At 43.3% G+C, this 16,693-nt stretch overlaps 2 protein-coding genes across 6 annotated transcripts; both read left to right on the forward strand.

The window, feature by feature from the left end:
* Window positions 1-860: 860 nt before the first annotated feature.
* Window positions 861-10,689, forward strand: naca (nascent polypeptide associated complex subunit alpha). Of its 5 annotated transcripts, none has more exons than XM_080015687.1 (10): window positions 889-926; window positions 1,311-1,385; window positions 5,274-7,189; window positions 7,247-7,883; window positions 9,087-9,172; window positions 9,446-9,523; window positions 9,631-9,777; window positions 9,985-10,113; window positions 10,233-10,355; window positions 10,573-10,689. In XM_080015687.1, exons 2-10 carry the CDS (start codon window positions 1,316-1,318, stop codon window positions 10,585-10,587), a joined length of 3,201 nt encoding a protein of 1,066 aa, XP_079871813.1. In that variant the 5' UTR covers window positions 889-926; window positions 1,311-1,315; the 3' UTR covers window positions 10,588-10,689. The 5 variants fall into 5 exon arrangements, with proteins under 5 accessions (XP_079871816.1, XP_079871813.1, XP_079871815.1 ...); XM_080015689.1 differs by having other exon boundaries at window positions 5,274-6,922; XM_080015688.1 differs by having other exon boundaries at window positions 5,274-6,739; window positions 7,058-7,883.
* A 282-nt stretch (window positions 10,690-10,971) lies between these two features.
* Window positions 10,972-15,292, forward strand: LOC307241755 (prostaglandin E synthase 3-like). Its single transcript, XM_080015974.1, has 8 exons — window positions 10,972-11,102; window positions 12,317-12,430; window positions 12,558-12,627; window positions 12,707-12,805; window positions 12,904-12,993; window positions 13,273-13,329; window positions 13,477-13,504; window positions 14,153-15,292. Coding segments are annotated over exons 1-8 (480 nt in total). The 5' UTR covers window positions 10,972-11,100; the 3' UTR covers window positions 14,173-15,292.
* Window positions 15,293-16,693: the final 1,401 nt, after the last annotated feature.

Genomic DNA, 16,693 nt, shown 5'->3' on the forward strand with positions numbered 1-16,693 from the left:
TGTGACACTGTTGGAAGCTACGAAGAATCTGGTGACGTCTACATGTGAAGTCCTGCCTGGGGGGGAAAAAATGGTTACTCTATACTACACAATAAATATTATGTACATGATTGCAATTCACATTGGAAGAGGTGTAGCTTAGACAAACAAATCGGTGTGTTAAATATTTATGAAGAGGGAATGGTCAGCAAACAAAATTGTCATGATGCCTTTGCCATCTTGGGGATTGATAACAGATTCATCAAGATCCCCAAGACTGCAATTCCACATCCTCAATAATGAATTAGGTGACCAGGCTTTGTCGGTTTTAGATTGTTTGATACTCATTAGTTGAACAATGACTGTATTCTACCATGAACCTAAGTACGATTCCAATGTATGACCGTATGTATATGTATATGACAAATAATCTCTTGAACTTGGAACTTGAACTTGTGTTTCTTTTTTTTTTTATATACTGGCCAGCTAGAAAAACCCAAACGCTTTCATTGATTCATACAGTATATTTAGTTTACTCCGATTAGAGATAAATGTTCTCTATATTTTTCTCCAGCTGGAAATCGGTTGGTTGCTTTCAACTCACTCAGTGGGTAGTTTGGTTTATTTTCCAGTGATTTATCTTTGTTTTCCAAGTCCACAGTATATTCTATATTTTCTAATGTATTGGTAAACTGTGTTATCTTCAAAAACAAGTATGTTTTGTTTATCCCTGATTAAATGACCAAATATTTTCTGTATGCTACTACAATGTTTCGTATTATTATTATTATTTTATTATTATTATTATTAAAGTAGAAATCAGCTAAATAAAACAACACAAACCAGTCACCCGGAAGTAGAATACACCTTGTTAAACCGGATATGACGGCGCGCCCGGGGTCACAAACTCTCTCTTACAGCCATCTTGGATATAGCATCCTGAGTTGGTGAGTATCTCCGCAAACAATCTATTAACATCTTGTTCTTTATTACACATTCGCGCATGTAAAACACGCCTGTTGTGTTTGAGATGAATAAAGGCTTCGCCCCGGTCGAATTATTTCCCCTCCCCTCGTCGTTCGATAGCTAAGTATCGTTGTGGTATCGCCGATAAACTAGCCCAAAATGGGGGAACACGACTATGAGTTCCGTAGCAGCTTCAGCCCCACCATGAGTAGTGTCCGCAGGACATTGGCGGAGATGTTTAGATGCCCTGGTGTCAGCCGATCCATTAGCAGCAGGGACACTGTCATACTCAACGTGTGTATATTTGAAGTGATGAAGACACTGTTGTCCATTGATCTGTGATATAAACGATCTCTTCCTGGCAGCCACCATGCCCGGCGAAGCCACAGAAACTGTCCCAGTGACCGAGCAGGAGATGCAGCAGCCTCAAGTAGAGACTGGTTCGTATAAACTTCATATTCCCAGCATGCTGCCTATTTTATCTAAATGTATTCTCTGGGGGTCCTGGAACTCTATTGCTCTTATGTCTGTCCCTAAACTGTATCGATATTGGATACAGACTTATTTATTAGGCAAAGCAAGTTTGTTTGTAGTGTACGTCTCCTACGCAAGGGCAATTCAAAAGGCATTACTTAAGTCATAAAATACATATACATTGAAGGCTATAAACAAATATAGTCAGAACCATATCAAGCAATAACAGGTTAAAGTGCAATTTAAAACAGCTATGACTGCACCCATTTGAGATTATCAAGCCTCTTTCTATGGACTTCATGGGAATGCCTTCATAGCGTTAGAAGTACCTTGTTACATTTTTGTGATATAAAGGCACGCCTTGCCTCCAAGCAGGGGGTGAGGGTAGCAGCTTTCAGCTGGCTGGACATGGATCTGGTTTGACAGGTGATGGCTCTGAAGAATGTCACCAGGCCTGTGTTTGTGGCACTTGCACATGGTTCTCCAGATCATCTGCTGTTTAGACATATATTCTTGTCCAAGGGATTAGCACAGTGATGTGCTCCCTTGCCTTTTAACGTCACTTAAAATAATTCAGTTGCCCCCAGTAATCGTCCATACACAAATTCATACCTGTGGGTATGGTAAATTTCAAGTCTAGTAAATATCCCTGCAATCATTGGAATATAATTCTTTGGGGAAAAAAATGCATATTCTTCCAAGTCAAACTTTTTAATTCCATTGAATCTGGGCTATTCTGAGTTGCCTTATGGATATTGGTGCAGCGAGGCTTATTGATTCACTTAAAGGGTAATCCAGGACCCCCCCATCTCTTCATACTTAAAATGACCATGGTGATTGGCACTGACAACTAGGTTTGGCACCTAATGCATGGGTATAATCAAAGTGTTTGTGCACAGAAAATGTGAACACTAATGCTGCACGGGTTGTATTTAACATCTCTAGCAATAAGACATGAGTGTTTGTCTCAACCATCTCAAAACAGTATATTATACTGAAAATATCTTCATTTGTTAAAGTCATTGTTGTATAGACAAGAGCCCCTGTCAGTTATTTGTTAAAATTCATAGGTGTTATTTGAGTGATAAAATTAAATTGTCCAGCGTTATTTCTGATGTAGGACGTGGGTTGTGTAGCCATGTATATTGTACATTTGCAGCATATCTAGGAAGCCTGTGAATATGAATTTGCTACTATGTATTTGAACACAATACCAAACAAGTTTACCGTGGTTCCGACACACAGGTCTTACCTGGCTGTACATTTAGCTATATTGGGATATTTTCAGTTTATTTAGCCGTTAAAGAAATTAAACCATTCACAATAGATTATCTAAAGGGGAATCTGCCCATCAACTTCCTTTTTGTTCTGATTGAGTATCCACAGCACCTGTGAAAAAGGTTAGGCTATTAACTGCCATCTTGCTCTGGGTCAGAAAAAAACATACAATGCAGGGATAAATGTGTGTATAGTTGATGCTCTGTCCAATACTGTTTCATGCAACAGGTGTACAAATTCAAAGTAAATTCAGAATACTGTCATATTCCTGTAATCATTTGGCCCAGTCACAGACCCGTCATGTTAAAATAGAAATAACACATTGATGTTTACAGGCAGAATGTAATCTACTTCAACGGAAATTGGTTGAGGTTTGCTTCATGAAATGGATGGATTGTCATTTTAATGGCTTACACGCTATGTGTAGGGAAATATTGTGGAAAGGAGCATTTTATGGTTGTCTACTGATATGTATTTATGGTTTCTGTACAAATCATTTTGACTTGTCGCAACTTAATCTGACATTTTAGTCCCTGGTGAGACTTATTTTACAAAACAGGGTAGAAAATGTCTACTTTGGCTTCTTTAGATAAACTATGTTTATCTTGGAGGTCTTATGGAAATAGGGAACAGGAATATTGCATTAATCCAAGAGTCATACCCACGTCTTATTTCGGTTGAAGATGTTTGACCTCGCACTTCTCTGAGCTATAGGCCTTTTTAAGTACTTATTTACCGGGGCTGATCTTGCATAGGTTTTCTCATGTCTTTGTTTACAAAGAATCCTTTGAGTCACCATTTTACATTGCATGTTTCTTTGAACACGGGCACATTGTTAGTGCACACCACAATTTTTATTTTTCCCTTTTACACAATGGGAAATGGTGTTTGTTTTTTATATTTGCCACCATCACAAACAACATCTTGAGCACAATTCCCATATACACTTGAATTGTGAATTATAACATAAAAATGTTAATTTATGGAAGGGAAAAACGGCTACACCTCATACTTCCGCTGTCTGCCCTTCCCTGCCGCTCTTCCTCCCTTATATCAGCTGCAGTGGTGTTGAATTCCTCTGTCCTTCCTGAGATGGCGGTACCTTTAGTGAACAAGGCAACTGAACTGGAGAGTTCTGTGCCTCCAGAAGTTTCTGTTGTTCCTAAAGAGGTAGACCCCCTTCAACTACCTGAAGAGATTTCTGAAGCAACAGGTGACCAACTTAATGGTGTGGCTGCAACTCAAGTTGTCAGAGAGCAGACAAAGTCTGCAGTTGAGGAAGACCCTGTTGTACTGCAAGCAACTACTGCCAACCCCACGGTCGCTACTGCCAAGCTGTCCATGACTGACGAGTTGACCTTGGCCGAGGCTTCTGGTTCTGGAGAAACAATTCCTGAAGATAAAGGAGCCACTACTGAGCCGTTAGATAAGAGTTTGGAGTCAGCTGTAACTGGTAAACCTCCTCTTGAGGGAGAAGAGCGTTATGATGAAACCTTTACCGAAGTAAAGATAGTGGCTGAAGAGGTTCCAGTCGATCCCAAACATTCGCAGACCGCTAAAGATTCAAATGTAAAATGTGAAGCTGGGCTCACAAATTCTGCTTCAGAGTCTGCCGAAGAGGGCCTGAAAGATGTCAGCATGGCCACCACTCGTCAAGAAGCTGCAAAAGTGTCTGATTTTGTGAATGTAGATGTGGCCACTAAGATTCTTATCGAAAAAGAGCCTGTTACCATCCCCTCTAAGACAATCCAGTCGAAGTTGTCCTCTAATTGCGCAGAGCCATCCCTTTCCACCAGACCACTGTCAGGTTGGTTATCTTTCATCCAAAGCTTGACCCAATCTTGTAAAAGGCTTTTTTTCATGAATACAAAGTGCTTCTGCATAATTAAACATGATTATGCTAAAATCTTAACCACATTTAATATAAGTTGTAATATTATATTGCCATATAAGTGGTCATTAGTTCTTCACATTCTATATTTTTGGCTGTGAATGGGTGTAATTTGGTAATTCTTGGGAGTTTGGCAGGTCCGCTTAAAAAATACAATTTAGTGATGAGGGGCATCTGAAACACTTTTCCCTGCTCTTTATGTGGCTTGTCCTCCCCACAACGTTCTTTTCTTCAAATGAAAATAATTTTGTGTGCTTGACATCAGTCACATGATGTCACACACAAACACAGAACCATGCTATAGTACTTGAAATGATAATGTGGCTTTGTAAAATAGCATAGATAACTTAGAATATGGCTATTCTGTCTTATAATGGAAAAACTAGCATGCATGTTGCAGTTGTTTCTACTTGTAACTTGCTATGCAGTGCCATTACAAAATAGTTATCTTTTGATGTTGCATTCTAGGTTGCCCCTAGTGTGATTTGATTTCCGCACAATATAAAGTGTAACAACAAGGGGTGCATTTTGACTGCGGTTTTGCATTATCTAAAAAAAGGCTGGTGTGTTTTATCTCCCCTAACCATGTGAGGGAATAATGCTTCCTGCCTTGTCATCATTTAACCTGCATGATAACACATTAGCACTCCCTTCAGTATTTTAAGAGTTAATTTGTTTTATTCAGCCACACCTCCTGCCCCTGCGGCCTCCCAACCCAAGGGTGCTTCTGGCACTGCTAAGCCCAAAGGCAAAGATGCCAAGAGTGGGCCAAGTTCCTCCGCCCCAAAGGCTGTCCCTGGCAGAAGAAAACGCTCCTCAATGTCTGCCTCGTCATCATCTCCCACCTCTCCTAAAACTGCTCTTTCCACAACACCACGCTCACCTGTAGCATCTCCATTAGCTTCCTCTCCAGGCAACTTTTCTGCCACCAGTCAAGGCAACCGTTCAACCCCAAAGGTTATCAAGGCTGGAAAGCAAGGGAAAGCTATACAATCGGAGGGTTTTGTGCCTTCTCCTCTAGCCTCCACCCCTGTAGAGTCTAAAGCACCTTCAGCAGAGGGAAATCCAGTACATCCTATGCAAGATCCACTTGCTGAGAAGGCTCCAACTGCTCCAGTTGAGCCCCAAGCAGCCTCACCAACTTCTGCAAAGCCTGCTGCTCCCCCTGCTGCCTTTAAAGTCACCTCAAAGCCTGCTGCACCAGCCCCCGTTTCATTTTCAGATAGTATTACTTCAAGCCCACCTAAACCAGTTGAGAATAAAACAGCTTTACCAAATGCAGCCCCTGTGGCTGCAGATGATGATCTTCCTCCACTCATCCCACCTGCAAAGCCAGCAAAAATGCCAGTTTTTTTGCCCCCTGTTCAGAAAGAAGGTGCAAAACAGGTGCCAATTTCTCCTAAACCTTCCAATGAAATGAAACCGGTTGCAGTGCCAACTCCAACCACCTCTAAACCTGTACAGGTTGACCCTAAACCTTCTCTTGTCGAAGTTGCTAAAACTGCCCCCATTGAGGCTATAAAGCCTGTAGCTGAGCTCAACTCTGTACCTGCTATAATTGCTGAACCAGCTGCCAAACGTACTCTGACCTTGGGACCTAAACCTAATTCAGCAAAGGCTGCCAAGCATGGCAAGGGGGATCCAGCAAAGGCTGAGCCACTTAAGGCCGGGCTAGCCAAGCCTGCCGCAAAGGCAGAGGATGCCATGGGGGAGACTGCCAAGCCAGCCATAAAGGTGGAGACTACCAAGGCTGAAGTTTCAGAGGCAACAAAGCTGGCCGCAAAGGCAGAGGTTGCCAAGGCAGAGGCTGCCAAGCCTTCCTCAAAGGCAGAGGTTGCCAAGCCTGCTGCAAAGGCAGAGGCTGTCAAGCCTGCTCCAAAGACTGCCAAGTCTGCCGCAAAAGCAGAGGTTTCAAAGGCAGAGGCTGCCAAGCCTGCCGCCAAGGCAGAGGCCGCCAAGCCTGCCGCCAAGGCAGAGGCCGCCAAGCCTGCCGCCAAGGCAGAGGCCGCCAAGCCTGCCGCCAAGGCAGAGGCCGCCAAGCCTGCCGCCAAGGCAGAGGCCGCCAAGCCTGCCGCCAAGGCAGAGGTTTCCAAGGCAGAGGCCGCCAAGCCTGCCGCCAAGGCAGAGGTTTCCAAGGCAGAGGCCGCCAAGGCAGAGGCCGCCAAGCCTGCCGCCAAGGCAGAGGCCGCCAAGCCTGCCGCCAAGGCAGAGGCCGCCAAGCCTGCCGCCAAGGCAGAGGCTGCCAAGCCTGCCGCCAAGGCAGAGGCTGCTAAGCCTGCCGCAAAGGCAGAGGTTTCCAAGGCAGAGGCTGCCAAGCCTGCCGCAAAGGCAGAGGTTTCAAAGGCAGAGGCCGCCAAGGCAGAGGCCGCCAAGCCTGCCGCCAAGGCAGAGGCCGCCAAGCCTGCCGCCAAGGCAGAGGTTTCCAAGGCAGTGGCCGCCAAGCCTGCCGCCAAGGCAGAGGTTTCCAAGGCAGAGGCCGCCAAGGCAGAGGCTGCCAAGCCTGCCGCGAAGGCAGAGGTTTCCAAGGCAGAGGCTGCCAAGCCTGCCGCAAAGGCAGAGGTTTCCAAGGCAGAGGCCGCCAAGCCTGCCGCAAAGGCAGAGGTTTCCAAGGCAGAGGCCGCCAAGCCTGCCGCAAAGGCAGAGGTTTCCAAGGCAGAGGCCGCCAAGCCTGCCGCAAAGGCAGAGGTTTCCAAGGCAGAGGCCGCCAAGCCTGCCGCAAAGGCAGAGGCCGCCAAGCCTGCCGCAAAGGCAGGGGCCGCCAAGCCTGCCGCAAAGGCAGCCAAGCCTGCCGCAGAGGCAGCCAAGCCTGCCGCAAAGGCAGAGGCTGCCAAGCCTGCCGCAGAGGCCGCCAAGCCTGCCGCAGAGGCTTCCAAGGCGGAGGCCGCCAAGCCTGCCGCAAAGGCCGAGGCTGCCAAGGTCCCACCTAACAAGGATACAGTGGCTAAATCTGCTCCAGTAAAGGTGGCTGAATCCAAGCCAGCTGTGGTTGAAAAGTGTAAACCAGCTGCTGAGGCTAAAACTACTCCCATTTCTGTGTTAAAGACAGATGCTACATTTATTGCCATACCAGAAGCTGTTTCCACTTCTATTCCCCCTAAACCCACTACTGTTGATGCTGCTGCACCTCTCACACCTCCTCGTAAGCTCACATTTGCTGAGGCTGTTGCAAAACCAGCTACTGCTAAACCTGAGAATGAGGTAATCTGTCAAAACCCTCCTGAACCTGTTTCAACCCCAAAACCTGCACCTGCTAAAATCCCAACCAAGGTGGAGCCTGTGATCAAGAACGACAAGGGTATTTCTGCTTTCTGTCTGTTTGTCCCATCTAAGTCTTCCCCGTGTGTGGCAGTAGAGCTTGTTGTCTGTGGGATACATATCATGTCTGTAATATTCTTTAATGCAAGGTAGATGCGTCTTTACCTTTGTGTTAATTTCACCCAGGCCTGTTGGAAAATGTTTCCTTGCATAATGAATCTGCTCCTGGAAAAGAGAATTCTCAAATTCTTATTGTGAACAGATTCCTAAGGTCACATTATGTGCTGTTAATGGTTGAAATTATTTATTAAACTTTAGAATTTGTAAGTGATAAAGGTTCGAAAGGGGTGGTATAAGTTGGAAGGGACCGCGCCTCATAAAATGGATTCATATATATTGCCGTCTTTATGTTTTCCGGAGGACTGCACAGCATTACTATTCTTGTGTATTTAACATGTCCATCCAAAGCTATAACAGAAGATTATCCGTATCACATCTTAACCAAATATGGATACTTTACATCTACGGTTGTGTGTATGTTTTACAATTTCCATGCTTCTCCATATAAAGTGAGCTAATCTACAGCCAGTATTTGTCCTTGTAAATGACGTCACCATAAGGACAATACCAAAATGTACTACCTGGTGGCAATTCCATGCTATCTGCACTGCTAGGGATTATTACAGGAATGCAAGCAAACAAATATCTTTTGATCTGTACGATTGTCATCTGACTGTTTTCTACTGTTTATTTCGTGCCAAGTGGCAATTTTCCAAAAAGGAAATTATTTACCATCTCTTATAAAGATAAACTTGCTAACTGCATCTAAGTTTGAGAAAAGCTGCTTCAAATTAAAATTGGGCTACAATAAATCTTTAACTTTGAAATGTAGAACAAAGGCTCATCTTACAATTTGCTGTTCACCAATTACAATGCAGGAAAAAAAAACTTGTAGCCAAAAAGTAGATGAACCTGAAAGGATAAGGTTGTCGTGTCTGTATTTGGATAAACCTTTTGCATAGTTTCAGTAAAAAATGGCGTACAACTTTAACAGTTAAATCATAAGTTGGAAAGGATGATGCTTTGTGTAACAATATCTATGGAAACACCACAAATTTAACTGTCATGTTATGTCTACACAAGAATTTTACAAGTTTTAATTCATTCCCCAGGATTAGTGGTTTGTAGATCATATGCACACAGCATACGTATTTGTGTATTCATGTAGGTTTGTATTTTGTAGGATCTGGCACGGAGTCGGACAGTGATGAATCTGTACCTGAGCTGGAGGAACCAGATTCTGCACAGACCCAGACACAACAGGCCCAGGTGAGTTTTGTGCTGGTAATCAATTAAAGGAGGCGTTGGTACCACATCAATGCACCCTGTGTGTCCTGTTTTGAATACTGGATTTTAAGAATCCATTGTCAATGGCTCTTCTGTAATGGTGACGTTAATTTGTTCAGACACTCTCCTAAGAAGAGCAACAATAATCTTACAAATTTCCTGAACTTTCACAATTGTGAATTATTTTACAAACATCTAAAAGGATTCCGTAGCCTTCTAAAACCGGGTCGCATATTCTGATATCTTTTTCAACAGCTTGCAGCAGCAGCCGAAATTGATGAGGAACCAGTCAGCAAAGCCAAACAGAGCCGTAGTGAAAAGAAAGCGCGGAAGGTAACAAATGTGTTTATTTTGGACTAAGTGTTGCTTTGTGACGGTTCCAGTGGCGCTGCACATTTGCAGGGAATTAACAAACAGCATTTGCAAATTATTTTCTGCAGGCAATGTCGAAGCTTGGCCTTAGGCAGGTAACGGGAGTCACCAGAGTCACCATTCGCAAGTCAAAGAACATCTTGTTTGTCATCACTAAGCCAGACGTCTACAAGAGCCCCGCGTCAGACACCTACATTGTCTTTGGTGAGGCTAAGGTATGTAGCCGCCCATTTTTTGGAATCAATTTATGCCATTCTTTAGCTGCCGTGAGTTGTCTTATCTCTAGTTTACAAGCCAATGTAATGAATCCATTGAAATATTTAGGTGTCCGACAGCAGCTTGTTGAAGATTGTACCTATTTTTTTGTTTTGTTTCCCAAAGTATAAAGGATGCACATCTAACATCCTTGTTTTGTGCCCTAGATTGAGGATCTTTCCCAGCAAGCTCAGCTGGCTGCCGCAGAAAAATTCAAGGTGCAGGGAGAAGCCGTTTCAAACATTCAGGAAAACACACAGACGCCGACAGTACAGGAGGAGAGCGAAGAGGAAGAGGTAACGTGGTCTCATCCGCCGAGAGAAAATGGAGAAACGCTCTTGATGGAATGTTACAAGACGCTTTCTGCTTTAAATTAGTATTATTTAACCTGCACACTAACATTCAAACTCTGTAGGTTGACGAGACTGGCGTCGAGGTGAAGGACATTGAACTCGTCATGTCACAAGCCAACGTGTCTCGGGCGAAGGCTGTACGCGCCCTGAAAAACAACAATAACGACATCGTCAATGCTATCATGGTAAGAAACACCGGGAGGTTTTATTTTTTTTTTTTTGGCAAATGTTCCATCTCTTCGGTGATGATCGATAACAGTGACTTTCGTTCTTCTGAGTTTGCTGAAGCCACCATTTCTGTCCTGAGAAGAGAACAACTCTCCGGACTTTCAAAAAAAACCAAAAAACAGACGTTGGGCATCAATTTGACGGACAATGTTTCTTCTTTTCCTCTCTTTGCAGGAATTAACGATGTGATCTGGGACCGGCTGTCACGCGGTCAAGAAAGGTTGCTGATCTACGCTTGTTTGTACAATTTATACCCGGGATGGAAATAAAGTTGTGGCTTGATAAAATGAATCTGTCGTCAGTGCCCTTTGTGACCCAATCATTCCGACGCGTCAATGAAAAATGAAAACAAATGACTGACAATGCTTGGTGACATTGTACTCGGCGTCGGAAGGTTCCATTAACCATGTGAACGTCAACACAGTATTGCAGAACGAACACGGTGCTCGTACCGTCAGCGGAGGCGGGTGGGCGGGGCCGAGAGGGGAGGCGGTGGTGACGTCACCGCCGGCTGTGGCTGAACGCTCTAGAAACGTCCACCACGCGGGAGCTGCGTCACGTACGTCGGCTTCACTCCGAGCTGCGCTAACACCGTCGGCCACTTGCCGTGTGCGAAGCGCTCCACATTGTTGCTTCCATAGCGTCGCTGTCGGAGGAATCCCGTGAAATCTGCGAAGCTCGATTTTTTTTTTTTGCGGAAACATGTAAGTTTAGCAGAAAGGCGCAGCGTGTATATTCATTTTTTTTTTAAAACGGTCTAAGCGGGCAGCCTTACTTAGCATCAGCTAGCATTAGCCACCCGACAACATGCTTTGCCAAACGCGGGAGGTTTGGCCTTTCCGTCGCTAATGTGTGCGTCGCGTTGTGTTGCCTCAAACGCATTCACTTTGGTATAATTCCCTCGGTGTCTCAGTAGTTTTACTTGCCTCCCCGGTACTACATTTTCTGCGGAACACGCGTGGACAGGTGCACCGCATGGCTCAACGCTAGCCAAGTTCTATGCTAACAGTGTTAGCTCTGGAAGCCTAGGCTTCATTGAATCTTTCGGCCGAAATGCTACTCCTAGCATAGCGTTAGTTGCATGGCTTAAAATGGCCACAACTACTTGGATCACTAAAAGAGTCCAGATGGTTCAAATATTTAACCAGAAAAGCCGGCGATGTCCTGGCATCATACCCGATCACGCCAGGTGATTAAAGTAGCTGTGGGTTCAGTAAACAGATCATCTAATCGAATGTGTATTTCAAGTTGTGTCTATAAAGCCTCAGCGTGTTACTGCACATCACTAGTATTTCTCTGGGCTGGATTGCGTTGGTTACCCACATTTTATGTTCGTTTGCTTATCCATCGAAACTTGCGATATTTGATGGTGAGGGTTCACATCTCAAACGTTTTTAGTTTCGTCTCAATGTAATTGTGTCGAAATAACACCCTGTAAATATATGAAGTCATCGGGATATTGGAGCACAGACCGAGCTAAACGCAAGGCAACCTGATGCACACGCTTCCCCCCTTGTCCTTTCTGCAGGTGGCTTGTCATCTCTGACGTTAGACAAGGTCAAGGCCCTCCTTCCTAGTCCTAGGATCTGTTTCACAGCCTTGTTCGTTTATCTATATGACATGATAAAGAATATGGCCAGTGTCGTGTTGCGCCTATAGCTTGTGACCATTCATTGCAGCATATTTTATCAATTTGTCCTCCTGCAAGTGTAGGAGACTAACCCCTGAGTCCATTTGGAACATATTTACTGTTTGTTTCCATTTAAATTTACATGAGCAACAGGTCAGGATAACCTGACTTTTTTTTCCTCCAGCTTTGAGGCTCTTATCATTGTTTTGAGTTGTCCAGTTGCATCAGCTATCATTCTCCCTATGTGTGGTTGACATGGTGATGACCCTGTTCTCTTGCTCCTTAAAGGCATCCTGCAACGGCCAAGTGGTACGACAGGAGAGATTCTGTTTTCATAGAGTTCTGTGTAGCAGACAGCAAGGATGTCAAGATCAACTTTGATAAAACAAAGTTTGGTTTCAGGTGAGCTTTTTTCCCCAACTGAAGTCATTAAACATGCTTGTTTGCATACTAATTTGTTTCTTGGTCTGTGATCACATTTTTGTTTGGTTTCAATAGCTCTGCCATAACCCCTTTCTTTTCTTCGTAGTTGTCTTGGAGGAACTGACAACGTCAAACATGAAAATGAAATTGACCTTTTCGAAGCCATTGATCAAAATGTAAGTTCACGTGACTCGTTTCTTTTTTGTAACTTTGGATTGAATCGGGAAATAAACGCCTCGATTTCTCGGTCTTCAGGAATCCAAACATAAACGCACAGATCGTTCAGTGTTGTGCTGTTTACGGAAAGCAGAGCCAGGGAAGGCATGGCCTCGGCTAACAAAAGAGAAGGCTAAGGTCTGTTTTGTGATCTATCGATTCTTTTGATGATGTTATCACGATGAGGCTTAATTTAGGCTCCAAATAACATGGTGTTATATTGTTTGTTTACACAGCTGACATGGCTCAGTGTTGACTTCAACAACTGGAAAGACTGGGAGGATGACTCTGATGAGGAGCTTGGCAACTTTGACCAATTCTCAGATGTGAGTATCACGAAACATGGACTGTTGTTTTGTTTTGACATCCATCAGAATAAAACTGAAACTGGCTTGAGCTCGTCCAGTGGTGTGACTGTATGTCGTACTGATTGTCTACTGTGCAATCCAAATGGAGCCGTTGGAAGCAGTTAGTGATAGCCATGACTTTATCAACATTTAATTTCGATTAGTGAATTTCTACCAGGAGTAAAGAGGTGCATGTGATATTGGGGGAGCATATACACAGACGGTTAACAACACGTGGCTCCGGCTGTTTTGTAACAGATGATGAACAACATGGGTGGTGAGGACGACCTACCGGATCTAGATGGTGCAGAGGATGTAAGGGCTTCTTTCTTTGTTTACCCAATTTTGTTATAGTTTTAAAAAATTATTATAAAATTATTTTGTCAGTTTGAATTGTAGAAAACTTATCATTAACTCTGTAGATGTTTATTGTTTACAACACAATATTTTGTCACTTTTCAGGATGATTCTGCAGATAGTGATGATGAGAGTAAGTTGTGTGTGTGTGTGTGTGTGTGTGTGTGTGTGTGTGTGTGTGTGTGTGTGTGTGTGTGTGTGTGTGTGTGTGTGTGTGTGTGTGTGTGTGTGTGTGTGTGTGTGTGTGAACACTTAAGATCTCATTATTTAAATGTTATACAGATAAAAGTGATAGTACCTTGTTCTTGGCCACCTATCTTTCCTTAAATTTCCAAATTCTGAAGATTTAAAAAAGGAAAGATGATACAACACGAACTTACCACTAGTATGAAGGCCTCAATTAAAAGTACTTAAAGATATACGGTCACACTATATGTGGGTTTTAGAGGTGTATGTTTTGATAGAATATTATGGTTTAATAAATCAAATCCCATAAATGTGTAAATAAAAAATAATAATCAACGTTACAGGCCTAACTGGTTGGAATTCTTTAGGGAGGGGGGATACTTTTTTTCTAATTTGAGGAAAACATTGTGAAAGCTCTTGAAATCTAAATTGTATGAAACTTTGTGCGGCTGACTTTTTGAAAGAATCCATGTGATGGGTTGAATGGAATTAAAAGCCGGGTCCAGCCTAGGCTCTGTTCCTGTAATCAGTTATGGATAAAGTTTGATAAATCTGTGTATTTCTACCAAATGTTTACATGTGATCCTCTTTTCAGAAATGCCAGATCTGGAATAGAAGCCTACAAAACCCTAAAGAGAGTAAAGCAAGAACAGAAGAAGGGGAATTCCTTAAAAGAAACTGTATATCTTGAAAATTGAAGGCAGTGACAAAGCTGTACATATGAGTTGGTCGCCATATTTAAATCCATAGCCGCAACTCCAAAACATTACCAATTCTCTGAAGGTTGTTATGCATAGCATTGTACAGAGCAGCTATCTCCACTTCCATTTACAGCACTGCACATTTTGGGTATGTTTTACGGTTATTGCAATTAAGCACAGTTTTTGTTTTGGGTTTTTTTTCTGTTGCGGAGAAACTGGATGGTTGTCCTTAACAGCAGTACATGTTAAAATACTTACAATTTGTTAGAAATTTGGTTGTGATTTGGGGGAGGAGAAAAAAAAAAAAGGCCTTTCTCCCTCACAATGATGTGGTTTTAAAGTCAGTTAATCCGTGTAGTAAATCTTTTTGGAAATATTATTTTACAAGACAATTGCTCTGTACCTCAGAAATGGGTGTGATTTTCTGTTTGGATTCCTCCAGAGTTTTTTGTGAGGCGTGTGTCTGAGTTCGAGAATACTGTTTCTGTAGCTTAACAATCCAGGCTTCACTGTTTCCATGTCTTTTCAAAGTCTTTGTAAAGTTCAAACATTCTAGAGTGAAGTCACAGCCACGCTGCATATTCTCGGCCACGGGACCGTTTTTTGCATTTCTCGGGAGATAGATTTTGAGTCACTCGCGCGACCCAGCGCCTGCTCTCCACACCCCGGGTCTTGGGGGGGGGGGGGGGGGGGGGCACGTTCTGCTGCAGCTGGACAGATTGAAAAGCGTAGTCGGGCGTCGCCGACATCCAGTTGTGTGTTGCCCTCGAGGTTTGTTTGTCCCAATCTAGAGTAGATCCTCCCTCGTTTGGTACCCCATTAGTGTCAGAATTAAATGGCTGTGTGTAATGACCAAATTATATTTGCACTGTCAAAAAATAAATAAAAATGTTAAGGGATAAGTATGAGCATAGTTCTCATGTATTTCAACCCAACTGGTCATCACAGGCTGAAGAACTTCAGTTATCGTTGAATTACAGTGGAGACGTTTTTTTATTTGTCTACATCTTTCTAATAAACTGTCTAAATCATTATTTTAAATGTCTCGATTTTTTTAATGGTTAAGGGTTGTGGGTTTCAGGTGCTTTGCTAACTGGGTGTTTTTAATTTTAGCCACTAATAAACAGTTTCTAAAGAAGAAATGTGGTGGAGACATTCAGTTCTTTGACCCTGAGGACACTAGGACCCCGAATCCACTCTAGAGCGTCCCTCCCCTGGGCCTGGTTCCTAACTTTCCCAACTGATGACTAATTCCCATCTTAACTCAGTTATTTTATAAAGGATGGGTTTTTTTTTAACAACCTTTCAGAAGATGTCGTGGGTTTTTTCCATTTGTCATGTTTTTCTCATTTTCTTCTTCACCGTTTTTGAGAGAAATGGTTGTGTCGATGATAAACACGCCACTTAAACAAACCCCGAGCGCCGTCCTTGAAGCTTATTCCCAAATGTACTTTCACTGGAGAACTGAAATATAAAAAAAAAAGATCCGTGATTCAAGCGGACAAACAGAATTTTGCCACATCTTCTAGTCATGAGATCTAAAAAAAAACAACAAAAAAAAAAAACAAACGGAATAAAGCGAATTCCAACCCCGTCCCACGGCACTTGAAACGTCACAAACGTGACGCGTATTGTTACGCACGCGCGGGGACTGAAAATAAGGTTCGCAAAAATAAATATTGAGATATGATCATATTTCCTACAGTGTTAAAAAAAAATTAAATCCCGCGTGTGGGGAATAGATATGTACGCACAGTATTTTCATCGTCATAAATATGGGGATTCGTGTAAAGTAATATTCACGACAAATACATATTCAAACGTGATAAATATTATAAATACTACTACTACTAATAATAATATTGTGTGATATTCGTGTATATGCACTTCTTAAAAACACTCGCGACCGGAAGTGTGTTCCTTCCCACCGAGTTCCTCTCCTGCTCTGTGTTCATGGCTGCACCGGACCGCACCAGCCATGTTTGCTAATTTAAAACCCAAAGGTTAGCGATTAGTTGTTTTATTATTTATCGCCGGGCCATCTTCCCGACGTTTATCCACCGAGTCGAGGGGGCTTCGCGGCGTCTGGATCCTACAAAACTAACAAAGAAAACCAAAACCAAACCAAAAAAAAACCAACAAAAACAAACCCCCCCCCGCCCCCCCACTCAAACGGAACGAAAGGTCTGGCGGCGTGTTCGTGTCGATGTGTTAGCTTAAAGTTTGATCCCCGCTTGGCAGGAGCTGATGCTGTGAGATGTGTCGCTGCGCTGTAAACAATGTGGGTTCATCCGCCGCTGCTAGCTAGCGCAGGAACAAAAGAAGTAACGCGCCCGGCCAAATGAATTCACCCCCCCACCACCCCCCGAACAAGGCGCGGCTCGAGTTACGTGTGTTAGCAGCGCGTTTCGCTTGTTTTTTTTGTTTGTTGGTTT

The sequence above is a fragment of the Zeus faber genome, assembly GCF_960531495.2.
Source record: "Zeus faber genome assembly, chromosome: 15".
Classification (NCBI taxonomy): domain Eukaryota; kingdom Metazoa; phylum Chordata; class Actinopteri; order Zeiformes; family Zeidae; genus Zeus; species Zeus faber.

What these genes read in the sequence shown, in the direction of transcription:
- LOC307241755 (XM_080015974.1), top strand. An exon ending in TAACAAAAGAGAAGGCTAAG is followed by an intron (nt 12,806 to 12,903) that starts GTCTGTTTTGTG and finishes TTGTTTACACAG; the next exon opens with CTGACATGGCTCAGTGTTGA. An exon ending in ACTTTGACCAATTCTCAGAT is followed by an intron (nt 12,994 to 13,272) that starts GTGAGTATCACG and finishes GTTTTGTAACAG; the next exon opens with ATGATGAACAACATGGGTGG.
- naca (XM_080015686.1), top strand. Translation starts at nt 1,316, where the DNA reads ATGCCCGGCGAAGCCACAGAAACTGTCCCAGTGACCGAGCAGGAGATG. An exon ending in CCCAGACACAACAGGCCCAG is followed by an intron (nt 9,173 to 9,445) that starts GTGAGTTTTGTG and finishes CTTTTTCAACAG; the next exon opens with CTTGCAGCAGCAGCCGAAAT. An exon ending in AGGAGAGCGAAGAGGAAGAG is followed by an intron (nt 10,114 to 10,232) that starts GTAACGTGGTCT and finishes CAAACTCTGTAG; the next exon opens with GTTGACGAGACTGGCGTCGA.